The sequence below is a fragment of the Pristiophorus japonicus genome, chromosome 10 (genome assembly GCF_044704955.1).
Source record: "Pristiophorus japonicus isolate sPriJap1 chromosome 10, sPriJap1.hap1, whole genome shotgun sequence".
NCBI lineage: Eukaryota > Metazoa > Chordata > Chondrichthyes > Pristiophoridae > Pristiophorus > Pristiophorus japonicus.
This window is the reverse complement of record NC_091986.1, coordinates 187,154,196-187,181,516: the sequence shown is the minus strand read 5'-3', so window position 1 is coordinate 187,181,516 and position 27,321 is coordinate 187,154,196. Positions and strand designations below refer to the sequence as shown.

General features: G+C 43.0%; 1 protein-coding gene across 1 annotated transcript in view; it reads right to left on the bottom strand.

The window, feature by feature from the left end:
* LOC139274656 (F-BAR and double SH3 domains protein 2-like) overlaps positions 1–23,687 on the bottom strand; it is a 270,480-nt gene extending 246,793 nt beyond the window's left edge. The window contains exons 1-2 of the mRNA XM_070891334.1: positions 23,222–23,687; positions 22,211–22,308 (exon numbers count right to left, since the gene is read on the bottom strand). Of these exons, the coding sequence (XP_070747435.1) occupies positions 22,211–22,308; positions 23,222–23,242 (119 nt within the window). The 5' untranslated portion in view covers positions 23,243–23,687. The remainder of the gene's footprint in view (positions 1–22,210; positions 22,309–23,221) is intronic.
* Positions 23,688–27,321: the final 3,634 nt, after the last annotated feature.

Genomic DNA, 27,321 nt, shown 5'->3' with positions numbered 1-27,321 from the left:
ACAGGAGTATTGTGTCCAATTCTGGGCACCGTACTTTAAGCCTTAGAGAAAAGATTTACAAGAATGGTTCCAGGGATGAGGGACTTCAGTTACGTGGATAGACTGGTGAAACTGGGGTTGTTCTCTTTAGGTCAGAGAAGAACATAGGAACATGAGAAAGAGGAGTAGTAGTAGGCCATTTGGCCCATCGAGCCTGCTCCACCATTCAATAAGATCATGGCTGATCTGATCATGGACTCAGCTCCACTTCCCTGCCCGTTCCCCATAACCTTTTACTCCCTTATTGCTCAAAAATCTGCCTATCTCCACCTTAAATATATTCAATGACCCGGCCTCCACAGCTCTCTGGGGCAGAGAATTCCATAGATTTACAACCCTCCGAGAGAAGAAATTTTTCCTCATCTCAGTTTTAAATGGGTAGCCCCTTACACCACACCACTGGTTCTCCCTTGCCCACTCTACTAGTTACATCCTCAAAAAATTCAAGAAGATTTGTCAAGCATGATTTCCCCTTCATAAATCCATGTTGACTTGGACCAATCTCGTCACTGCTTTCTAAATGTGCTATTATTTCATAGTATAATTGTCAATGAAATAAACATTTTATTAATTGATATAACTCAATAGTTTTCTCTTGGTCTGCCAAATTTGTCAAGCTTAACTTTAAATGAAATATACTCAGAACTGTGCAGCATAATTAAACCAAAAAAAGCTCAGGATAAAGCAGTATTAAAAAAGGTCCTTGCATTGACAAGTAATCAACAGTCAGGCCAAGTCTCAGAATTCAACCAGGCTCTTATCAGATGTCTATTATTGTAACTCGGATATATGGTTACAAGTTCTTGATAGCGAAAGTATATATATTCATTCTGGAAGAAATCTCTTATGTTTATGGCCCCTAGCTATTAAGATTGTCACTAATAAATCTAAGAGGGAATTTAGGAGAAAGTTCTTTACCTAGAGAGTGGTTAGAATGTGAAACTCACTAAAGGAGAAGTTGAGGAAAATAGCATAGATGCATTTAAGGGGAAGCTAGATAAAGACAAGGGCAAAGGGAACAGAAGGATTTGTTGATGGGGTTGGAAGGGTAGGTAGGAGGAAGCTCATGAAGAGCACAAACACTGGCATGGACCCGTTGTGCCGAATGGCCCATTTCTGTCCTGTAAATACTCATCATCATCATCATCATAGGCGGTCCCTCGAACGAGGATGACTTGCTTCCACAAGAGTTCACAGATGTTTCAATGAAGGCCCCGATGTTCCACCCTCTCAATTGGAGTTCAGGATTGGAAGATGCATGTGCATGGACTTTTTAAAAAAAAAAACGTATGGTGACCGTTGCAAATCAGCCACCGCACAGGCTCGACAGAGCTAGGCCTTTATCCAGTGGCAGGTATTGAACCAGGATGACTGGAGACCTGCTCTGCTGCACGGACCTAGAGCACACACATATCGCAGTGTGGACAGGCCCGTGCTGCCCTTGGGCCCTCGGCTCTTCTGGGCCCTGTACCCTTATTCGCCGCACCCTCGTCCACGAGGTTCCAGGGCTCGGCGCTCCAGCTCTATTTATAGTCCCGTACTGCGGTGGTGTTCTCACACAGGTCAGGGCAGCCCACAATGTTCCAGGGCCCGGCGCTCCTATATACATCGACAGTCACCACATAACTGCCAGTCTCATAGTTTATGAGAGGGCTACGAGGGCTGGGTGGGCATCGCAACTCATGAACGCCCTCACCGTATTCTATCGCATACTGAGTCCCACTAACCTATCACCCCAGTTTCTGCTTACCTCCACTGGCTTCCCATCACCCAACAAAATGATTATAAAATCCTCACCATTATTTATAAAACCATCTATGGCATTGCCTCACCATACCGCTATAGCTGCAGCCTCCACTCTTCTGATCCTGGTCCACTGTATGTGATCCCTCCCTCCAGTTCCTTCAATCTGGAAATCTATTCTTAAATCCTTCCATCTTTCTCCGTCTTCTCCTGTTCAAAAGCCTCCTCAATACTTACCTCTTCTATTTTGCCTTTAATCAGTCACCAACCTTTCTCCCAATTCATGTGTGGTGTTTGATCCTGCAATTTGTGAAGTGCCTTGGCATATTTTGCTATTTTGAAGGCGTTATGTAGTATTAGTTGTTCTTGTACTGAAGGCCGATTCATTTTACTAAAAAAAAGTCCTGTTATGAGTCCCTCCATATATTGCATGAATAACCATGGAAGGGCGATCGGGCGTCAACATTGAATTTTACATTTGGGGACCGTGCCTGAAGCAAGGTGTCAAAAGATTTCGCTCATGCAATAACGACGCCTCAAAAATGCGATACCGAATTTCGACCCCGTAATGCGGCACCGGGTGAGATCAGTAAACTCAGCTCAGACAGGGAATCAGTCTATATAGCTCAATTACACACTAAATACTATGTAATACTAGTTACAGTACAAATCAAATGGAAGCAACATATTCCATTTTTAAAACTGGGTGCAGTGTCATAGGATACTAATTTTGGCTTTGTTGTTCTTGGGAAAGCGACCATGCCTCTGGCAAACCTCCAGACCATAGTTCACGAGTACTTCCTCAACCAACCTCAGATTCTTCATGATGACATCATACATATGTCTTTGTCGCCTCCAGGCTAGATCCAAGGTCGTCCCATCCTGCCATTTAACTACAGCACTCAGACGACGCTTGCGTCTACGCACAGAAGCCGAACTCCAAGCCATCGTCAACACCTTCACCGAGGCGTATGAAAGCGTGGGCCTTACACTAAACATCCGTAAGACAAAAGTCCTCCACCAACCTGACCGCCCCCACCCCCCACTTTCCATACCTCGGGAGCCTACAGACGACAAGGTCCAACACAGCTTCCAGTGGGTCAGCGCAGCCTTCGGTCGCCCAAGGAAGACAGTGTTTGAAGACCAGGACCTCAAATCTGGCACCAAGCTTATGGTCTACAGGGCAGTAGTGATACCTGCCCTCCTATATGGCTCAGAGACATGGACTGTTTACAGTAGACACCTCAAAGTGCTGGAGAAGTACCATCAGCGCTGCCTCCGCAAGATCCTGCAAATCTACTGGGAGGATAGACGAACCAACGTCAGTGTTCTCGATCAGGCCAACATCCCAGCATCGAAGCACTGACCACACTCGACCAGCTCCGTTAGGCAGGCCATATCGTCGCATGCCCGACACAAAACTCCCAAAGCAAGTGCTCTACTCAGAACTCCTACACGGCAAGCGAGCTCCAGGTGGGCAGAGGAAATGTTTCAAAGACACCCTCAAAGCCTCCTTGCAACATCCCCACCGGCACCTGGGAATCCCTGGCCCAAGACCGCCTTAAATGGAGGAAGAGCATCCGGGAGGGTGCTGAACACCTCGACTCTCGTCACCTAGCGCATGCAGAAACCAAACGCAGACAGAGGAAGGAGCGTGCGGAAAACCAGACTATCCACCCACCCTTTCCTTCAAACACTGTCTGTCCCACCTGTGACAGAGACTGTAATTCCTGTATTGGAATGTACATAGGGACTGCCTATGATGATGAACATTTGAAACCCTTCTTCTACCAATCAACTCCAGTGACAACTTTGAACATAATGCGTATCGAGATGGTATGGTTTCCTCGACTACAAATCACTATTTAACATTGTGTTTATGCACCTACCAAGGTGGATGATGCCAGGGTTGGGAAAAGGAATACTTTCAACTCTGCCGCCCAGTGACAGCAATAAACACTTCAAAGAAGGGTGAAAAACACAATAAATGCATTCAATCCATAAAAAGCAGTGCAATAGTATAAACTTGTGAATTCCCCATCTTATTTCTTAGGGGAGGTGAATACTCTGGAATAAAAACTTTCAAGGTGCTAAAGCTGCAACATTTCTCCACCATGATAACTGAGCATACCAAGATGTCAATATAACACCACAATCACTCATTTTCAATCCTTCCCAGTTGCATTCAACAGATGAGACAATTCCTTGGTTCCACTCAAACTGGAAACTGTGTTCAATACAGTATTTATCTAGGTCTATACTATAAACTTTTTATGCAGATATCCAGCATCTTTTAAATAGAGATAAATTGGCTAAGTATTAATTGCCTTTGAGAGAAATCTGTGATGGTTATCTTCTACGGTTGACTGTGTTTAACCTGGTCTGTCATTGCTCAGGCATATGCTGACGTTTATTTGAGGTTAATTGTTGAGGGAAGTTTCTGTAGATTGGCAACTGCTTGCAAATTCCTGCGTCCTGCCCGAGGAAAGACTAGTTTATCAAAATCAGAAATATCAGCATCAAATGATGCTGTTTTTATTCACAAAACTTTCTCAACAGATTAAATAAAAAATGCCCTATTTAAAAAAAACATCACTGTCATAACATGTCAAGCTGTGATGTTTGCACATCAGGAATCTTTCAGGATTGCATGCCAGAAATTCCTGGTTGTGCCTCTTTAAACATCTGAAAAGCTTCCAATAGTTTGTACCACTAAATGTAGCATCAAAAGAGATGCCACAGGTATAGTAATACCCAAGCATTTTTTTTTTACACCACAGGGCTCAAAATAACTTCTATGTACTGATCCAGAACAGGCAAAAACAAGCTGAGCCCAGTACAGTTTTATCAATACTGCTCTATGGAACAAAGTGTAGTGCAGTGTGCCAAATAATGCAGAACCAACATTCAATGAAAATAACCACAACTGCAGCATTTAAAAAAGGGGGAAAAAATGGTTTCATTATTATTCACAAGTTGACATTGTACCATTGTCTTCATTCAGTGACATCACGGGGCAATAGGCCTCACTCCTAAATTAGTGTTTGTAAACTAGATCAATCATAATATTGGCCCGTGTTTTGCGGTGGTAATGATGGTAAAATTGTCAGCTTCACCGTCATTACCCTTCTTAGACAGCAATTTCAGGATTTAATGCATGCGCAGATAAATGCAGAAATCCTGAAGTTGGTCAGTCCCGTTGCGCTGTGGAACTCCCCAGAGCCAGTAATCAACTCAAATCACTTGAACTGACGAAAACTTCCCCTTTTACGATGGAATATCGTTGCTAAAAAAAACTAAACCATTAAGCCTTGTTGAAAGAGGTGTAAATGTCAATTTTTTCCATTATGATTAAGAAATATAAACTTTTAAAAAAATTACGACATTTCAGCTGCTACCGTAATCCTTATTTTTTATTTTGCTCTGTAAAATGTATTTAAAGTAAATTATAATCTGTGCATTAAACTTCCTGGTTTTCTGTCTGGTATAATGCTGCGATGTGATTGGCTGCTTAGCGAGTTCAATGAAATCAGAGTTGCTTGATTTGGCCTCAGATTCAAACCAAGGTCTGGAGAGCTGAAATAGACACCACAGAGATCGCTCGATCTTTGTGGGCAGCGTTCTTTGAGGTCAGTGATGATCACCATTGCTTCGCTGCTGACTACAAATTCTAGACCATGATGATGCACCAGCATAATGCACTACACAAAACCCAAGACAATGTGGGAGAAATTGGGCTACTTTGCACCTCCCGTTAGCACATCTGGGGGCTGATAACAACTCCCGGCAAATTGGGCGGGAGTTTAGCAGCGACATCATCGTGACGTCATCACCATGCACATCACAGAGCAAGAACAGCAACAGCTTCAGAGGACGTGAAGTCATCATCATCATCATCATCATAGGTAGTCCCTCAGAATCGAGGAAGACTTACTTCCACTCCTGAAGTGAGTTCTTTGGTGGCTGAACAGTGCAATACGATAAGCACAGTCCCTGTCACAGGTGGGACAGATAGTCGTTGAGGGAAGGGGTGGGTGGGACTGGTTTGCCGCACGCTCTTTCCGCTGTCTGTGCTTGATTTCTGCATGCTCTCAACGTTGAAACTCGAGGTGCTTGGCGCCCTCTCAGATGCACTTCCTCCACTTAGGGCGGTCTTGGATCAGGGACTCCCAGATGTCAGTGGTCAGGGCCCACTGAACATGAAGTGGGCGGCTGGCCGCTACCAGGACGCGAATGAAAAGGGGAGGTGGCCAAGAGCTGAAATTTTTTTTAAACTCACCTTTTTGTTGCCGATCTTGATGCAGTTTATTCGCAGGGTTGTGGCTGCGATCGCTCGGCCTGGCATTCTGCTGATCGCACGGCAACCCCGCTCCCTGGTGGTCCAGGTAGAACATAACAAATAGAAGCAGGAGTAGGCCATTTGGCCCCTCGAGCCTGCTCCACTATTTAATAAGAACATGGCTGATCTGATAGATGCCATCTTCTTTTGCAGTGTCGGCACCGTGGGCCCTTCCCTTGAATTGAGGGAAGAGCCCCTTGGACACAGCAGCACTACGCGGCCAAGACCATAGCGCTGCTGAGGCGTCCGCCCCAGGAAAGAGTGGGGGCGGTAAACCGAATTTATCGAGCAGGGTGGAACTTCCGTGCCTGGCGCAAAGTTTCACGCCTCCCAGATGTTACCACCCCCAAACGGGACAATACGGAATTTCTAGGTCAATATCTATTCACAGACAGCACATTACAGAATTCTGGGATAGAAACAGTGTCAGGGGGAGGGGCCAATGTAAATCATGCCTGCACAATCTCTTACATTGTCAAGTACTCAACTGCACAAATGTGGCAAATCACCTAGTTGAAGGTCGAGGTTTCCCCACAGAAAGGAAGGACAACTGTTCTCCTAGATCGCTCGTGTGCACCTCCCAGCAGCATTGGTTGAGGCCTTAAATTAGCCTGCATATGGTCGATACCCATTGGAAAAAAATGAATTGCAAGAAATTTTTAACCATCACCCGCAACACAACACCAAAAAATTACTTGTTCTTCCACCCACCATACTAAAAGCTTGCAATGAATAACCTCTACAAATGATTCAGGAAAAAGGCTAAAGGGAATCACTGATACATGGAAGATCAAACAGAAACATATTTAAAGAGTGATCAGAGTGGAAGAGGGACCTCTAGAATAAAAAAGTTACCCAATAAGCAAAACAGAACAGTAAAAAAAAAAATGAAGTAAAACAGTACAAGAGCAGAGAGAAGAGAACCATAAAAGATGACAAAATGCTCAAAACTGAGAATAACCCCAAAATATTAAACATTCGGAATAATTATTTCCTCCAAGTAGTCATAGGGGAGGCATAATGAGGTGGTACTCAGTAAAATAATGGGACTAAAGGCAGATAAATCTCCTGTACCTGATGGCTTGCATCCTAGGGTCTTAAGAGAAGTAGTGGCAGGGATTGTGGATGCACTGGTTGTAATTTACCAAAATTCCCTAGATTCTGGGGAGGTCTCAGCAGATTGGAAAACTGCAAATGTAACGCCCTTATTTAAAAAAGGAGGCAGACAAAAAGCAGAAAACTACAGACCAGTTAACCTAGCATCTGTGGTTGGGAAAATGTTGGGAGTCCATTATTAAAGAAACAGTAGCAAGACATTTGGATAAGCAAAATTTGGTCAGGCAGAGTCAGCATGGATTTATGAAGGGGATGTCATGTTTGACAAGTTTGCTGCCGTTCTTTGAGGATGTAACAGGGTGGATAAAGGGGAACCAGTGGATGTGGTGTATTTGGACTTCCAGAAGGAATTTGACAAGGTGCCACATAAAAGGTTACTGCACAAGATAAAAGTTCACGGGGTTGGGGTAATATATTAGCATGGATAGAGAATTGGCTATCTAACAGAAAACAGAGAGTCGGGATAAATGGGTCATTCTCTGGTTGGCAATCAGTAACGAGTGGGGTGCCGCAGGGATTTACAATCTATATTAATGACTTGGAAGAAGGGACCGAGTGCAACGTAGCCAAGTTTTCTGACAATACAAAGATGCGAGGAAAAGCAATGTGTGAGGAGGGCACATATGGCCTCCTCCTGCTCCTATTTCTTATGTTCTTATGAGAAACATACCCACCCTCAACAGAGATAACCCATGCAAAAAGCAGGGACTTCAATATAAATGAGATGGAGATACTAAAAAGGCTACAAAACAAATAAATGTCCTAGAATTGAGACCATTCTTTCCAGAGTGCTCATCTCAGAGGGCTAATAGACTAAAGAGGAAACCTTTTGAGGTGTTGACGATTGTTACAAGGGAATCACCGGATGCTGGGGAGGGCATCAGTAAATTGAAAACACACCAACGTGATAACCATACTCAAAGGGCAACAACACAGACAACTACAGACCTATTAGTCTTCCTTTAATTCAATTTAAAATAATAGAATTCATTATCAGGAGTAAACTTCATTATCTGTACATAATAACCTAAACATCAGTCAAAAATGCAATCTGAATGGAGTGGGCCTGTCTGATCAACCTCAACTTCTTTGAGGAAGTGACAACTCAAGTGGACTGTGGAAAACCCTATAATATGGTGTGCCTACATTTCCAAAACGGATGACAAACTTCCACAAGATTGAGACTGGTCGATTTAAAAGGGCAGAACAGAGACACAGACAGACATGCAAGTATTTTTTCATTATTGCTATGAAGTTTAAGCCAATCAACATTCTATGTGTGCTTCATACACTCTGATAAGATAAAACTTTTAATTATAGACAGACAAGTTCAATACATAGAACTTTCTGAATCCATTCCAAAATATATTGCACAAAATGTGATTACTTACAGGCATATATTATCTTCTAAATAGCATCACTTTAAGTAACTATGTCAATAAGGAATAAAAACAATCACTCGAGTAATAGAAAATGCCTTGCCTTTGAGCTGATTAATGATAAACAAATCTGTAATTGTCAAAGTATATTATAATTATCTTTCAAATCATGCGTCATTTTAGAACTGCTCAATACAGACAGCACTCTTCCGCCACCCTCCTGGCCTCCGTATTTTTGGTTATTGCCAGCCTGAACCACAGACCATCGCTGAGTTTTCAGATATCTAATTATGTTGCAATATAATACTGCTCGGACACTGGGGAATGAGCAAGAAAAACAAAAGGGGTTGGGGGGGGGGCGGGGGTGAATGGCTGACTTTATAAGAATCCAACCAATTTATTTTCCTTGTCCCAATTGGCAAATTAATCAAACTCCACTTGGCTCGTCCACACATGGTTGCCCTGGACAACCAGGTGTGCAGGAAGTGTTGGCAGCTGGAGGGACTTGAGCTCCAGGTTTCGGAACTTGAGCAGTGGCTGGCATCACTGCAGTCAAGGAGGACCAGGTAGGTAGTGCAGGAGTCCCCCAAGTGCACCTCACTTTCTAACTTGTACTGAATACCGGTTGGTTCCTCTGGTGAATACAGCCAGAGCCAAGGCAGCAGCACCATAGGTGGCTCAGCTGTACTGGGGGGGTGGGGTGGAGGAGAATGGTCAGAAAAGAAAGTGATAGGAGATACAATAGTTAGAGGAACAGACAGGCGTTTCTGCAGCCGCAGACGTGACTCCAGGATATTGCCTCCCTGGTGCCGGGGTCAAGAATGTCACGGTGCGGTTGCTGGACATTTTGGGGAGGTGGTCGTGGTCCATATTGATACCAATAACATAGGTAGAAAGAGGGTTGAGGTCCTGCAGGCAGATTTTAGGGAGCTAGGAAAAAGATTAATAAGCAGGACCTCAAAAAGGTAGTAATCTCCAGAATACTCCCAATGCCATGTGTTATAGAGTACAGAAATAGAGTAGATGAATGTGTGGCTAGATAAAATGGTACAGGAGGGAGGGCTTCAGATTCACACGGCATTGGTACCGGTTCTGGGGGAGGTAGGACCTATCCAAGCCAGACAGGTTGCACCTCAACAGGGCTGGGACCAATACCCTCGCTAGGGGTTTGCTAGTGCAGTTGGGGAGGGTTTAAACTATCTTGACAGGGGGATGGGAACCCGAGCGTAGATTCAGAAGGGAAAGAAGCAAAGTTGGAAAGGGAAGACAGAAAATTAGGAAGCGAGTTTAGAAGGCAGACGAAACAAAGGCTAGAAAATAGACAAGAAAAGCTTAAAACTCTACTTCAAAGTAAGGAATGTAGTGAATAAGGCAGATGAGCTGAGGGCACAGATACATGTGGAATTATAAGATCATCACTATTACTGAAACATGGCTGAAAGGGCAGGAATGGTAGCTCAACATTCCTGGTTACAGGGTTTTCAGACCAGATAGAGAAGGGGATTAAAAAAAAGTCACAATATTGGTTAAAGAAACAATTACAACTTTGAGGAGGGATGATATGTTAGAAGGATCATCAAATATGAGGCCATATGGGGTGAACTGAAAAGCAAAAAAAGGGGTAATCACACACTGCTGGGAGTGTAGTATAGAGCCCCAAATAGTTAGAGGGAGATAGAAGAGAAAATATGTAGGCAAATTTCCGAGAAGTGCAAAATCAATAGGGCAGTAGTAGCAGGGGATTTCAACTACCCTAATATTAACTGGGATAGAATCAGTGTAAAAGGTATAAAGGCTGCAGAATTCTTAAAATGCATCCAGGAGAACATGTTTAGCCAGAATGTAGCAAGCGTAACAAGAGAAGGGGCAGTTCTGGACTTGGCTTTAGAGAATTATGCTGGGCAAATGGAATGGGTATCAGTGGGAGAGTATTTTGATGGTAGCGATCATAATTCAGTTAGATTTAGCATAGTTATGGATAAGGACCAAGATACAACAAGAGTAAAAGTTCTCAATTATGGAAAGGGCAATTTTACTAATAAGAACATAAGAAATAGGAGCAGGAGTCGGCCATTTGGCCCCTCTAGCCTGCTCCGCCATTCAATAAGGTAATGGCTGATCTGATCATGGACTCAGCTCCACTTCCCTGCTCTCTGGAGCAAAGAATTCCATAGATTTACAACCCTCAGAAGAAATTTCTCATCAGTTTTAAATGGGCGGCCCCTTATTCTGAGACTATGTCCCCTAGTTTTAGTTTCCCCTATGAGTGGAAATATCCTCTTTGCATCCACCTTGTCGAGCCCCCTCATTATCTTATATGTTTGGGTTAGATCATCTCATATTCTTCTGAACTCCAACGTGTATAGGCCCAACCTACTCAACCCATCTTCATAAGTCAACCCCCTCGTCTCCGGAATCAACCTAGTGAACCTTCTCTGGTTCTTAAATGAATACTTTGCGTCTGTCTTTACAAAAGTGAGGGACGATGTAGACATTGTAGTTAAGGAGGAGGAGTGTGAAATATTAGATGAGATAAGCATAAGTAGATAAATCACCATGACAGGAGCCGATGACTGCTGGACGGACCACCGCCTAATCCGATCCATCAGCAGCATAGCCCCAAAGTGGAGGGGGCAGCAGAAGCAGTGCCACAAAATGTCAATGTCAGGAAACTTAATGACCCAGCTAAGAGAGCCCTATACAGCCAGCGCCTCACAGCTAACGTGGCGTGCTTCGATGACCGAGATGCTGAATGCCCACAGCGCTTGGTCTGCTCTCCAGCCCTCCATAACCGGTGCCTGTGAAGAGACACCTGGTCACTCAACCAGAAAACACCAGGACTGGTTTGATGAGAATGATCAGGAGATCCAAAAACTAATAGATCGCAAGAGCAGAGTATTTCTGAGCCTCAAGCAACAACCCAACTTGGGATCAGCAAAGCAACATTACAGGTAGCTCAAGGCTGAGGTCCGACAAAAAACCCGGGAACAAGTGGTGGATGGAGAAAGAACAGGAGATACAACAACTGTCTGACAGCCATGATATGCGAGGCTTCTTCATTGCAGTCAAGGCCACCTACGGTCCTAACTCCCGAGGCCCCATCCCACTGCTGGGCAAGAACAGGGAAACACTCATCAAGGACACCGAGGCGGTCAGGGCCCACTGGAAGGAGCAGTTTGAAGATCTCCTCAAATCGAGACTCTGCCTTTGACTCGAGATGATCTTTGCAGCACGACAACTGCAGGAAAAATGCAAGGAGCTGCACCAGCCCATATACATGGCCTTTTTCGACCTTACAAAGGCTTTTGACACTGTCAATCGCGAGGGTCTTTGGAGCGTCCTCCTCTGTTTCAGATGCCCCAAAAAGTTTGTCAACATCCTTCACTTGCTCCACGACAACAGGCAGGCCATGATCCTTACCAACGGATCCATTACAGACCCAATTCCGCGTCCGGACCAGGGTCAAACAGGGCTGCGTCATTGCTCCAACCCTCTTCTCAATCTTCCGTGCTGCCATGCTCCACCTCACAGTCAACAAGCTCCCCGCTGGAGTGGAACTAAACTACAGAACCAGTGGGAAGTTGCTAACCTATGCTGCCTCCAGGCCAGGTCCCAGATCACCCCAACCTCTGTCGTTGAGCTACAGTACGCGAACGATGCCTGTGTCTGCACACATTCTGAGGCTGAACTCCAGGATATAGTCGACATATTTACTGAAGCATACGAAAGCATGGGCCTTACGCTAAACGTCTGTAAAACAAAGGTCCTCCACCAGCCTGTCCTCACCGTACAGCACTACCCCCCAGTCATCAAGATCCACGACGCGGCCCTCAACAACGTGGACCACTTCCCATGCCTCGGGAGCCTCTTATTAACAAAAGCAGACATTGATGCAGAGATTCAACACCGCCTCCAGTGCGCCAGTGCAGCCTTCGACCACCTGAGGAAAAAAAAAGTGTGTTCGAAGACCAGACCCTCAAATCTACCACCAAGCTCATGGTCCACAGGGCTGTAGTAATACCTGCCCTCCTGTATGGCTCAGAGGCATGGACGATGTACAGAAGCCACCTCAAGTCGCTAGAGATATATCACCAACGATGTCTCCGCAAGATCCTACAAATTCCCTGGGAGGATAGGCACACCAACATCAGTGTCCTCGTCCAGGCTAACATCCCCAGCATTGAAGCACTGACCACACTCGATCAGCTTCACTGGGCAAGCCACACTGTCCGCATGCCAGACACGAGACTCCGAATGCAAGTGCTCTATGCAGAGCTCCTTCACGGCAAACAAGCCAAAGGTTGGCAGCGGAAACGTTACAAGGACACCCTCAAAACCTCGCTGATAAAGTGTGACATCACCACTGAAACCTGGGAGTTCCTGGCCAAAGATCGCCCTAAGTGGAGAAAGTGCATCCGGGAGGGCGTTGAGCACTTCGAGTCTCAATGCCGAGAGCAGTCAGAAATCAAGTGCAGGCAGCGGAAAGAGCGTGCGGCAAACCAGTCCCACCCACCCCTTCCCACAACAACTATCTGTCCCACCTGTGACAGGGCCTGTGCCTCTCGTATTGGACTGTTCAGCCACCAAAGAACTCACTTCAGGAGTGGAAGCAAGCCTTCCTCGATTCCGAGGGACTGCCTATGATGATGAAATCACCAGGCTTGGATGAAATGTATCCCAGGCTGTTAAAAGAAGCAAAGGAGGAAATAGTGGAGACCCTGACCATTTTCCAATCCTCTCTCACTACAGGTGTGGTGCCAGAAGACTGAAGGACTGCTAGCGTCATAGCATTGTTTAAAAAGGGAGAAAGGGATAGTCAGTCTAACCACGTGGTGGACAAATTATTGGAAAAAATTCCGAAGGACAGTATTAGTCGTCATTTAGAAAGGCACGGATTAATCAAGGAAAGTCGGCATGGATGTGTTATGGAAGGTCGTATCTGACAAAGTTGATATGGAGGGTCGATGAGGGTAGTGTGTTTGATGTAGTCGACATGCATTTTAGCAAGGCTTTTGACTAGGTCCCACATGACAGACTGGTCAGAAAAGTAAAACCCATGGCATCCAAGGGCAAGTGGCATGTTGAATCCAAAACTGGCTCATTGGCAGACGCAAAGGATAATGGTCGATGGATGTTTTTGTGGCTGGAAGGCTGTTTCCAGTGGGGTTCCGCAGGGCTCAGTACCAAGTCCCTTGCTTTTTGTGGTGTATATATCAATGACTTAGGCTTCAATGTCATGATTAAGTTTTCATATACAAAAATGGGCTGTGTGGAAGAAAGCTGTAGATTGCAGGAAGATCAATGAACTGGTCAGGTGGGCAGAAAAGTGGCAAATTGAATACACAATAAATGTTAGGATATGGAGAAGTGTAGAGGAAGAGAGGACCTTGGAGTGCATGTCCACAGATCCCTGAAGGTAGGAAGACAGGTAGATAAGGTGGTTAAAAAGGCATATGGGATACTTTCCTTTATTAGTCGAGGCATAGAAAGAGCAGGAAGGTTATGCTTAAACTGTATAAAATACTAGTTAGGCCACAGCTAAAGTACTGCGTACAGTTCTGGTCACCACATTATAGGAAAGATGTGATTGCACGAGAGAGGGTACAGAGAAGATTTACGAGGATGTTGCCAGGACTGGAGAATTTTAAGCTATGAGAAAAGATTGGGTAGGTTAGGGTTGTTTTCTTTGGAGCAGAGGATGCTGAGGAGAGGTGTATAAAATTATGAGCGGCCTAGATAGAGCTGATAGAAAGGACCTATTTCCCTTAGCAGAGATTTAAAGTAACTGGTAGAAGCATTAGAGGGGAGTTGAGGAGAACATTTTTCACCCAGAGGGTGCTGGGGTCTAGAAGGGTGGTAGAAGTAAAAACCTTCATTGCATTTAAAAAGTACTTGGATATGCACTTGAAGTGCTGCAATCTACAGACCAAGAGCTGCAAAGTGGGATTAGACTGGATAGCTCTTTTCTAGCCGGCATGGACACGATGGGCCAAGTGGCCTCAATCTCTGCCACAGATTTCTATGATTCTGTGGCAGCCCATTGAGACCAGAAACGTGACAGGCACAACCACCTGCTGTCTAGCTGCCAATTTTGATTGAGAAAATCAATTGACATTTGATGCTTTCAATCTCAGGAGTTCAGAAACATAACCTGTCTTTCAATTCTCAGCATCAAGTTACAGCAGTATATAAGAGCATAAGAAAAGGGAGCAGGAGTAGGCCATTTGGCCCCTCGAGCCTGCTCCGCCATTCAATATCATAGCTGATCTGTTCTTGACCTCAACTCCACTTCCCTGCCTGCTCCCCATAACCCTGGACTCCCTTATCGTTCAAAAATCTGTTTATCTCCGCCTTAAATATATTCAAAGACCCACCTCCACAGCTCTCTGGGGCAGAGAATTCCATAGATTTACAACCCTCAGAGAAGAAATTCTTTCTCATTTCAGTTTTAAATAGGCGGCCCCTTATTCTGAAACTATGCCCCCTAGTTCTAGATTCTCGACAAGGGGAAACATTCTCTCTGCATCTACCCTGTCAAGCCCCCTCAGAATCTTATACATTTTAATAAGATCACCTCTCATTCTTTTAAACTCCAATGAGTTTAGGCACAACCTTTCTTCATTTGACAACCCCTTCATCTCAGGAATCAACCTCGTGAACCTTCTCAGAATTGCCTTCAAGTATATCCTTCCATAAATAAGGAGACCAAAACTGTATATAGTACTCCAGGTCGTACAAACGCCCTGTACAGATGGAGCAGGACTTCTGCACTTTTATACTCCATCTCCTTGCAATAAAGGCCAACATTCCATTTGCCTTCCTGATTACTTGCTGTACCTGCATGCTAACTTTTTGTGGTTCTTGATTTATACTCTCTGCTACAGTGTGGATACTGTTTGGGGGCCTGTAGACTACTCCCACCAGTGACTTATTTCCCTTATTATTTCTTATCTCCACCCAAACTGATTCTACATCTTGATCTTCTGAACCAATATTATTTCTCACTACTGCACTGATCTTATCCTTTATTAACAGAGCTACCCAACCTCCTTTTCCTTTCTGCCTATCCTTACGAAATGGCAAACATCCCTGAATATTTAGTTCCCAGCCTTGGTCACCTTGCAACCACGTCTCTAATGAGAATCAGATCATGCCATCAATTCATCTATCTTGTTACGAATGCTTTGTGCGTTCAGATAGAGATTTTAATTTTGTCATGTGTATACACTCTATCCCTTCCTGTCACACTCTGGTTATTATAACCTCTATCACAACCATGCACTTTTGCCTTCTCTCTGCTCATTATAGCAGGATAGTCAGCCTTATTGAAAAGGCAACATCCTGCAATATATCAATCATAAGGTCCAAAGTACAGCTGTGCAGTGATCATTCCATAATGTTCAGCTCCATTAACTCCTCTGATGATGAAATAACCCAGCAGAATTTGGATAACAGGCGGGCTGAGAAGTGGCAGAAAACATTTGCGCTACAGAAGTGGTGGATAATGTCCGTCTCAAACAAGAGAAAGCCCAGCTACCTCCTCCTAATTTTCAATGTTCTATTTAGAACAAATTCCATGCCAATCAATTTTATAAGCATTGCAGCCAAAATATATAACAGCAAAATACGGATGCTGGAAATTTGAAATATAAACAGATAATGCTGGAAATACTCAGCAGGTCAAGCAGCATCTGTGGAGATAGAAACAGAGTTAATGATTCAGGTCAGTGACCATTTGTAAGAAAATATATCCAAAATCTATCTGCCTGCCCTAAACATGGCTGAGTGAGTATAGTATTGAATGTAAAGGCTCCCTCCTTTTAAAAAAGAAAACAGTGCCTATATATATATATTTTTTTTAAGTATCCTGGACTGCTGCTTTTATGTTAATTTACTTTCAAAAATTGACCTTTATCAGTAGTGCAGTAACACACTACACTGATCTTCCATAGAAAATGCCACAAAACGGTAGAGTATGGCAAATTCCTGATCTGAGCAACGTGTTAAATGAAGACTCTTCTCCAAAGTGACTGAAGGAAAAGAACAAATGGCAAACTAACTCAGACAATTTTTGCATAACTCCAAGCAACTCGATCAAAAGCAAACGTCTAGGTGCGGCCTTCTCGCCAGCCTACTCTTAACTGGTGAACATACATTTTTGAAGAGGAAGGAAGGAAGGAAGGAAGGAAAACACTTACTGGGTCCGTGTTCATGATTTCCCATAGCCTGAATTCCCCAAGTCAGGCATATATAATGGGGAGCCACTAAACAATGGGCACATACTTTCCATAGGGAAAAAGAAAATTTCAGTAGTTCTGAAAGTATTTTTTTGAATCTAGATAATAGACAATAGTGCAGATTTTTAAAATATAAAAACAGTTTCTCTCTTATCTTTATAGAAATTACAACATGGAAACAGGCCTTTCAGCCCAACAAGTCCTATTCTAAATCTCTTACATTTACTATTGTCTCCAAGACCCTTGTTCTTGAACCCCAGAATGAAGAGGAAAATAGATTTGCATTTCTCTTGCGGCTTTCACCACCACTGGACGTCTCAAAGCGCTTTTCAGCCAATGAAGTACTTTTTGAAGTTGTAATGTAGGTAACGCAGCAGCCAATTTGCACACAGCAAGCTCAGACACACAGCAATGTGATAATGACCAGATAATCTGTTTTTGTTATGTTAACTGAGGGATAAATATTGGCCAGGCCATCAGATATAACTCCCATGCTCTTCTGCGAATAATATCATGGGATCTTTTATGTTCATCTGAGAGAGCATCTCATCCGAAAGACGGCACCTCTTGACAGTGCAGTGCTGAGGGCGTGCTGCAGTGAGTGTCAACCTAGATTTATGGGCTCAAGTCCCTGGAGTGGGACTTGAACCCACAACCTTCTGACTCAGGTGAGTGTGCTACCCACTGAGCCACAGCTGACAATGAACTACTGAAAACAGTCTGCTTCTAACTACCTGGTCCCATTCTTTCTTTAATTTTAAAACTTTTATTATATTGCTCCCAAATTTGAATTGTTCTAACCAAGAAAGACAACTTTTCAAGTCTTTCTTCATATTTGTATTCCCTCATACTAGGTAGCATCTTACTGAATACGTTTTGTACCCTCTCTAAAGCATGGGTCTGCATCCCAGAGTACTTAAGGAGGTGGCCTTGGAAATAGCGGGTGCATTGACAGTCATTTTCCAACATTCCATAGATTCTGGATCAGTTCCTATGGAGTGAAGGGTAGCCAATGTAACCCCACTTTTTAAAAAAAGGAGAGAAAACAGGGAATTACTGACCTCAGTAGTGGGTAAAATGATGGAATCAATTATTAAGGATGTCATCACAGCATATTTGGTCCAAGTCAGCATGGATTTGTGAAAGGGAAGTCAGGCTTGACAAATCTTCTGGAATTTTGTGAGGATGTTTCCAGTAGAGTGGACAAGGGAGAAGCAGTTGATGTGGTGTATTTGGACTTTCAGAAGGCTTTCGACAAGGTCCCACACAAGAGATTAATGTGCAAAGTTAAAGCACATGGGATTGGGGGTAGTGTGCTGACGTGGATTGAGAACTGGTCGTCAGACAGGGAGCAAAGAGTAGGAGTAAATGGATACTTTTCAGAATGGCAGGCAGTGACTAGTGGGGTACTGCAAGGTTCTGTGCTGGGGCCCCAGCTGTGTTTACATTGTACATTAATGATTTAAACGAGGGGATTAAATGTAGTATCTCCAAATTTGCGGATGACACTAAGTTGGGCGACAGTGTGAGCTGCGAGGAGGATGCTATGAGGCTGCAGAGTGACTTGGATAGGTTAGGTGAGTGGGCAAATGCATGGCAGACGAAGTATAATGTGGACAAATGTGAGGTTATCCACTTTGGTGGTAAAACCAGAGACACAGACTATTGTCTGAATGGTGACAATTAGAAAAAGGGGAGGTGCAACGAGACCTGGGTGTCATGGTACATCAGTCATTGAAGGTTGGCATGCAGGTACAGCAGGCGGTTAAGAAAGCAAATGGCATGTTGACCTTCATAGCGAGGGGATTTGAGTACAGGGGCAGGGAGATGTTACTACAGTTGTACAGGGCCTTGATGAGGCCACACCTGGAGTTTTGTGTACAGTTTTGGTCTTCTAACTTGAGGAAGGACATTCTTGCTATTGAGGGAGTGCAGCAAAGGTTCACCAGACTGATTGCTGGGATGGCGGGACTGACCTATCAAGAAAGACTGGATCAACTGGGCTTGTATTCACTGAAGTTCAGAAGAATGAGAGGGAATCTCATAGAAACGTTTAAAATTCTGACGGGTTTAGACAGGTTAGATGCAGGAAGAATGTTCCCAATGTTGGGGAAGTCCAGAACCAGGGGTCACAGTCTAAGGATAAAGGGTAAGCCATTTAGGACCGAGATGAGGAGAAACTTCTTCACCGAGAGTGGTGAACCTGTGGAATTCTCTACCACAGAAAGTTGTTGAGGCCAATTCACTAAATATATTCAAAAAGGAGTTAGATTTGTCCTTACTACTAGGGAGATCAAGGGGTATGGCAAGAAAGCAGGAATGGGGTACTGAAGTTGCATGTTCAGCCATGAACTCATTGAATGGTGGTGCAGGCTCGAAGGGCCAAATGGCCTACTCCTGCACCTATTTTCTATGTTTCTAATACCCTTCCTCTTTTGTGAAGCCCAATACAGTACGTATTCTAACTGAGGTCTTAAAGTTATATATAGACCCATCATTACCTCTTAGCTCTTATATACCGCAAGATAAAACTTAGAATTCCATTAGAATTTAAAAAAAACACAGATTTAACAACCCAAGGTTCTGCCTTTAACGTCCTATGAAACTGTATCCTCAAGTCCCTCTGCTCGTCCACAGCACTGAGCATATTTCCATTCAGACCGTAATTACCCTGTACTGCTATTAATTATTTTACCAAAATATATCACTTTACACATACTGACACTAAATTCCAACTGCCACTTTTAAAGCCCATTTCTCCATCTATTCAATATCCTTTTGCAGTTTTCTTTTAATTCTTTAGAATACCACTCTACCTCCTATGTGGACATCATCAGATGTTGACACAATTCCCTCTAGGCCTATATCTAAAGCATTGATATACACAGTGAACATATATAACTGTTTCTTACACTGATAGAGGATCATTTTCATTAACAGAAGAGTCATTTTTAGTCACACTTGTATTCAATGAAGTGATAAAATATGCCAATACTTTGGCTCATTTCATTTGATAAGTGCAAATTTAATAGAGTATCCTTCTCATGACCAGGACAGAAGGGCAGTGGAAGAGAATTGAAATATATAATATATATATATAAAAAAATTAAAAGTCAAATATCAATATACATGCAAAAGCAATAGCCCAATAACACGTAGTGCAGAGAGATTCCCCAAAAAACACACTCGCGCTAGATATTGCCACAGAAATGTTCTCACGATTGTATCAACAAAAGTAGATGGGATTTCATTCCATCCTCATCCTACTCTTTTACCCAAAAAACTTGTTCTCATGTAAAGTGGAAGGAGGAGGTGTCAAACATATTACATTATAACTAATGTGCACTGAACTACAAAAGCCATATATCATCACCTCAACAACAGTGCAAAATGGGCAAATTGTAACATGAAGTAACAAAATGATGTGCGCCAGATTCCGTGACAGCACAGGCTTTACAGTGAGGCTCAACAAATCCACTGACAATTGATTAGATATTCATTTCCCTCATATTCCCTCAATATCTAGGATCATGGACATACACGATTTTGACTGCAAGATGAATTTAATCAGAGATAACTATTTTGGAAACTATACTTGTATCTAGAAAAAGTTGGTCCCAATGAAATCACACAATTATAAAGGAGATACTTCCTTTATAGTTCTGAAAAAATAATCTCAACAACTGCTGATAAGCTAACAGAAAACAACCCAAATAAAAAAATAAACTTACTACCATCTAAATTTCCATTATGGCTCAGGGTAAAATTCATATTGTTCATAGGCAGGATAGAATTCAACAGTACTATTGTTCAGTAAAAAAAACTAAACTGATGCTTTTTAAAAGCTTAATCATAAAATAGAAGCCTTTTCTACACGTCAAAGCTGCACAGAAACCAACATTGCTTGTATCAAAAGGGAAAAATTGGCACTAGTAATGAAAAATACATTGAAATAATGAAATATTCCTCAGTAGGAAGACCTCATGCTATTTCAAGAATTTTCTCAATGTTAAAATAGTTATGTTTTACTCAAATTGAGGTGGGAGGAAAAATATGTACTTTATTTTTGTAAAAAAGTTAATCAAGAGTGTGCTCAGGGGAGTATCTTACTCTCTGGATTTGTAAACTGTGTGAACTCCAATCTCAAATTTCTGATATAACTTAAAACACGTCCAACTGCTTCATAACTTTCTAACCCATTTCCAGCTACCTTTTATTCCCTAAATGAAAGACTTATAATTGTTCAGTTCCACTAGATTATCTGTTGAGTGTGCCATTTCCAGGTCACCCAAATGATTTGTAAACAGAGACACTAATTCAAACCAATGATAGGACAGCAACAACCAAATTGACTTATGTAACAATAATCACTGCATTAAGTTAATTTACTGCATGTAAAGTGCTTTTTAGAAGTTTGAGATGTGATAATACAAGTGCAGACTTTATTTTAGTAATCTACTAGGCAGTCTAAACAGCATTATGATTTATAACAGGCATCTATTTACAAATACTGTCAGATAGTCCAATAAGAGGTGTCTCTACCTCGAGACACAAATTATAATTTAAAATAAAAGATACTGACAGAACAGATTTAAAGAATTATCCATTCAAGGCACATCAAAATTGTAAATACTTATCTAAATTAGTGTTTCTGAATTGCTACTGCACTAAAGAGAGCCACGGTATCTAAAGGTTTGTGGGTTAATGCAATGGCTTCATGATTTAGCTTTTGAGATATACATGATTGCCTACATGTAGTGCACAGCTTTTAGTTACAGCAAATATACAATAAATTGTGTACAAAGACTATGCAACCAGGAGGGTGAACTCATCATTTTAATACTGCCACCCACATGCAGGGCAAAACTAAAATTGCAGTATTTATCTTCCTGCTCATGTTTACACATTGCCTGCATTAATATCAATCACATCTTGGCAAAAGACACAAGGAAACTGAAAATGTTAAACTTTTCTAGGTCACAAATGTAATGTAATAGTCTATAACATGGCCAAATACCATTTTAAGGTACAAATGAAAATATAAATAGGAAGATTACTGTAAACTAAATGGAACTCAAACACCTGTAAATATTCTCACAAGTTCAATGTGAGTGAATACACGAACTCTTTCAGATTAGGGAGAAGTGAATATAAGAAAAACTGTAGATTACCAACATGCTTTTTAATCTTGTAATGAGGATAATACTTGTGGAATTTTCAGTTTGGCACATTTGTTACACTCAACAGTCTAGCCAACACGAGGAGGAAATTCTTTAATACTCCCACAATTTGTGATCTTTGTTTTGTTGCAGTCAGTTCCAGTCAGAAAGGAAGAAAATAAATGTTGGAAATCTTACCTCAAATCTTCCAGTAAATCACATTCCCCCTGATGCTTCGCCTGAAGTTTAGTCATTTGCTCAACATGGATGTTTTTCAGTTCTTGAGTAACTTTTACCTTCGATAAAGAAACACACCATTGCTTTAAGAGATAACAAAACCATACAAATAAAATGACTTCCAAGCTTCAACTGAACCCACCAGCTTAATCACGAGAACGGGCGAAACAAAACATATAAAACAGCGGCATTTAGTACAATTTTATGGCAACATACGCGTTACATTGCCCCGGAAAAATTACACAAACGTTTGAGACGCAGATGTCTTAAATTATGTAAATAGTGCGAAACATTTCAACCCGACATGTGAACATTTTAATGCAGTAGGGATGGTCATTTAAACGATTTCAGCCAATTCTACCCTTGTGACATTTCACTCAGTGAAAAAAGTCTGATTTAAAAGATAGATTTATTCTACCCACCTCCCATTAAGCGTCTTTCCTTGAATGTCCACTCCGATTTCAAGGGTTTTTAAAAGACAGAATTGTGTACATTTTGGTCTGCACTTCGACGTTTATATCATTCTCAAATGCGTGAAGCCAATCGAAAAAAAACGCAAGGTTTCACAGAAAAATAATCCACTGCTCAGCCTCCAGAAAAACAATAACACCCCCCTTCCTTTCACATGTAAATATCTCACCATCACCGGGCTTTCAAACCGAATCGAGTCCACGCTGTACATATTTACGTTCCGGACACACCAAAAAAAAAATCATGTGAATTAAAACCAGCTATAAATATCTCACCCGCAAATAAACAAATGAACACTTTTTCTTTGGTATTCAAAATATAAATCCAGAGGGTGCTTTTTAAATCCGAACACTAGGGACATTTTTATTTTTCTTCTCTCTTTCCCCTCCTCTCCTTTCCTCTCCCTCTCCTTTCCCTTTCCTCGGCATACGACATTTCTTCACAGCCCTGAATAAAAAGATGTCTGTTTCGGGGGGGGGGGGGGGGGGGAAGCTCACTCACCTTTCTCGGAGGAGGCTGCATGTCGAAGAACTGACGGGAATCATAAATCCGATATTGGGGAAGATGAAGAGAAAAGCCGAGGAGGAGAGAGATAGAAAGCCGCCGCCGATGGGGATGAGAGTGGGGAGAGGAGAAGGGGAGGGGGAAACAGAGAAGGGATGAAAAGGAAGGAAACTGCGGTACGTGGGGGCTGCTTGTTTCGGAGCCCGGGGTGAGAGTCGGAAGGGAGGGAAGAGACAGTTGAGATGCGGTCGTGGCTTTTGCTGAGAGGTCACTCCGGCACCGCCATGGTTTTTTTTCCCCCACACACACTCAGTCAGTCACTCCGCCAACAGACTCAATCAGAGAGAAAAAATACCGATCAGAGAGGGAGGGAGAGACGGTGAACATTAACCACCAAACAACCCGCGGTTCCGCCGCACAACAGCGACTTACAGCGGCCGCCGCTGCAAAGCGCACTTTTTTCCCGAAAGAGAGAGAGAGAGGGCGGGCACAACTCCCGACGTCGTCCACCCCCCCCAAAAAAATGTTTTTGTCTTCGTGTCATCCGCGCCTCAGCCGCTCAATCGAGCCCGGCGGGCGCCCCCACTCGGAGGCTCTAGGCCTCGGCCGTTGTTAGGGGCAACCGGCGCCCAGAGCAATCGAGCTGGGGCGCCTCGATGTGCTGGGCCCCAAGCGATCGATGTGCTCGGCGCCCACACAGTTGGCTGCCGCTGGGGCTGGAGAGCCGCCCCTGGTCACCGAGGGACAGTGGCTGAATCCAGGCAAGGAAGTCTTGCATTTATATAGCGCCTGTTCACGACCACCGAACGTCCCAAAGTGCTTCACAACCAGTCAAGTGCTTTTCGAAGTGTCATAGGCAGTCCATCGGAATCGAGAAAGACTTATGCTTCCACTCCCAAAGTGAGTTCTTTGGTGGCTGAACAGTCTGATACGAGAGCCACAGACCCTGTTACAGGTGGGACAGACATTTGTCGAGGGAAGGGGTCAGTGGGGCTGGTTTGCCGCGCGCTCCTTCTGCTGCCTGCGCTTGACCTCTTCATGCTCTTTGTGTTGAGACTCGAAGAGCTCAATGCCCTCCCGGATGCACTTTCTCCACCTCGGGCCGTCTTCGGCCAGGGTCTCCCAAGTCTCAGTGGTGATGTCGCACTTTACCAGGGATGCTTTGAGGTGTCCTTGTAACGTTTCCGCTGCCCACCTTTGGCTCGTTTACCATGAAGGAGCTCCGCATAAAGCATTTGCTAAGGGAGTCTCGTATCTGGCATGCAAACTATGTGGCCTGTCTAGCGAAGCTGATCGAGTGTGCTCAGTGCTTCAATACTGGGGATGTTAGCCTGGACGAGGACACTGATGTTGGTGCCCCTGTCCTCCCAGGGGATTTGCAGGATCTTGCGGAGACATCGTTGGTGATACATCTCCAGCAACGGTGGTTGTAATGTGGGAAACCCGGCAGCTAATTTGCCCAGAGCAAAACTCCCACAAACAATAATGTGATAATGACCGGATCGTCTGTTTTTTGTAGCGGTGTTGATTGATTGAGGGATAAATATTGGCCAGGACACCAGAGATAACTCCCCTGCTCTTCTTCATAATAATGCAATGGAACCTTTTGTATCCACCGGAGAGGGCATACGTTTAACATCTGATCTGAAAGACTGTACCACTGACAGTGAAGCACTCCCTCAGCACTGCACTGGAGTGTCAGCATAGATTTTTTTAATGTTCCAGTTTCTGAAGTGGGACTTGAACCCAGTATTTTCTGATTCAGAGGCAAAGGTGCTACCAACTGAGCCATGGCTGCCACTATAGTCCAAATGAAGTCCAAATCTGTCCACATGACATGCAGAATGGGCATGTAAATTAATTTCAATATAGAAAGTGTGAGGTGGTGCATTTTGGTCAGAGGAATAAGGAGGGCATGTATACTCATTATTATCTGGTCATTGTCACATTGCTGTTTCTAAGAGCTTGATGTCCGCAAATTGGCTGCCGGGTTTCCTACATTGCAACAGTGACTACACTTCAAAAATGTACTTCATTGTCTGTAAAGTGGTTTGGGACGTCCGTTGGTCATGATGGGTGCTATATAAATGCAAGTCCTCCTTTTCTTTTGGCAAATAAGAGTCTGAATGGGGTAGAGGTGCAAAGGGATCCAGGGGTACAGATTCACAAATCATTAAAAGTAGCAACGTAGGTTAATAAAGCCATTAATAATTCAAGCACACCACTGGGATTCAATTCTCGAGGAATAGGATTCAAAAGCAGAGAAGTTATGTTACACTTATATAGAACCTTGATTAGAACGTAATAGTCTCCATATTAGAAAAGGAGATACAGAAGAACTGGTGAAAGTGTGAAACAGATTTACAAGGATGACACCAGAACTGAGAGAGTACAACTAGCAGAGAAGACCAAATCAGCTGGGGCTCTTTTCTCTAGAAAAACGAGGACTGAGAGATGACCTGATCGAGGTCTTTAAAATTATGAAGCGGATCAATAGGGTAGATGTAGAGAAGATGTTTCCACATGTGGGGATTACAAAACTGGGGGCAATAAATATAAGATAGTCACTAATAAATCCATGTAAAGAATTCAGGAGAAAATTATTTAATCAGAGTGGTGAGAATGTGGAACCCTCCTACCACACGGAGTGCTGGAGGCGAATAGGATTGATGCACTTAAGGAGAAGCTAGATACGTGCATGAGGGAGAAAGGAATAGAAGGATATGGTGATAGGGTGAGATCTTGCATTAATATAGCTCCTTTCACGACCTAATGGAAGGTAAGATGGGAGGAATCTCATGTCTTAAACATGGGCACTTGGGAGAGATACTAGAGAACATCACTAAAATAACAGATTATCTGGTCATTATCACATTACTGTTTGTGGGAGCTTGCTGTGCGCAAATTGGCTGCCGTGTTTCCGACATTACAACAGTGACTACACTGCAAAATTAACTTGATTGGCTGTAAAAGACATCCGGTGGTGGTGAAAGGTGCTATATAAATGCATATCTTCCTTTCCTTCCTCTGTTTCAGCAGATTATTTTTGAATTTACCCCCCTTCAAGCACTGGCCATGTCTTCTGGTTCTACTGTACTGGACAAGGTGAAAGAGCTTGTCGTGTTCCCTTTAAAATCCTAAAATCAGCAATCATATCACCTCTCAACATTCTCTTTTCCAGTGAGAACATTTTAGATAATCGCTCCTCACAATCCAATCTCTTCATCCTCACAATCATTCTGGTTCCCTTCTTCTGTATCAGTTCAATAGCTGCAATATCCCTTTTGCACTTTGCCGACCAGAACTGTACACATTATTCTAAGTGCAGTCTCACCAATGAATTATAAAATGGTAGGATTACCTCACTATTTCGGCTCAATATTAACCTTTTAATATACCCCAACATCTGATTTGCTTTACTTACTGTTACTGAGCATTGTTGCGATCAATTTATTGGCAATCTGGACCCCTGATCTCTTTCATTTTCCATGCGCATTATTTTCTTTCCATTTAACTAATAGTCCCTTCTGTTTTTTTTGTCCCTATGAAGCACTGCTGCAAGGTGAACTAATCCCCATCTCACTTTTTGTTTTTTAGAAGCTAAGTGCTAAAACGGTTTCTTTTTTTTTTGTTGCAATTTTTTCTGTATTTAGTATACAAAGTTATAACACACATTTTTACAATTTCCTAAGGCAATTGTCTAGCATAACTAAAACTTCCAAGATGATAAAGCACTGTAAGATTTCTCTGTCCTCAAAAGATTACCTTGCAAAACTCCAGGCTATCAGTCTAACATCACATCCTACACTATTCAGTTCTGACTACTTGCATTCCGCAGTCGTTTCCATGGTGGTCCCAACAGCAAAGAAACCTGTTTCTTAAAATATTTAATGTCTCTGTTTTGACTTATGCTCCTATGTTTCAATTCAATTTTACCTAGATATGTAACCCATCCTTTTTTAAGGAGTTAATTGATATTGTTTTTGTTGGGAGTCTGTTCTACTGCTCTGTAGAAAAAAATTCAATTCTTACAATGGCCTGAATAACCGTTCAATTCCATGTATTTTTATTTCAAAAAGAGCAAGAGTCACTTTTTT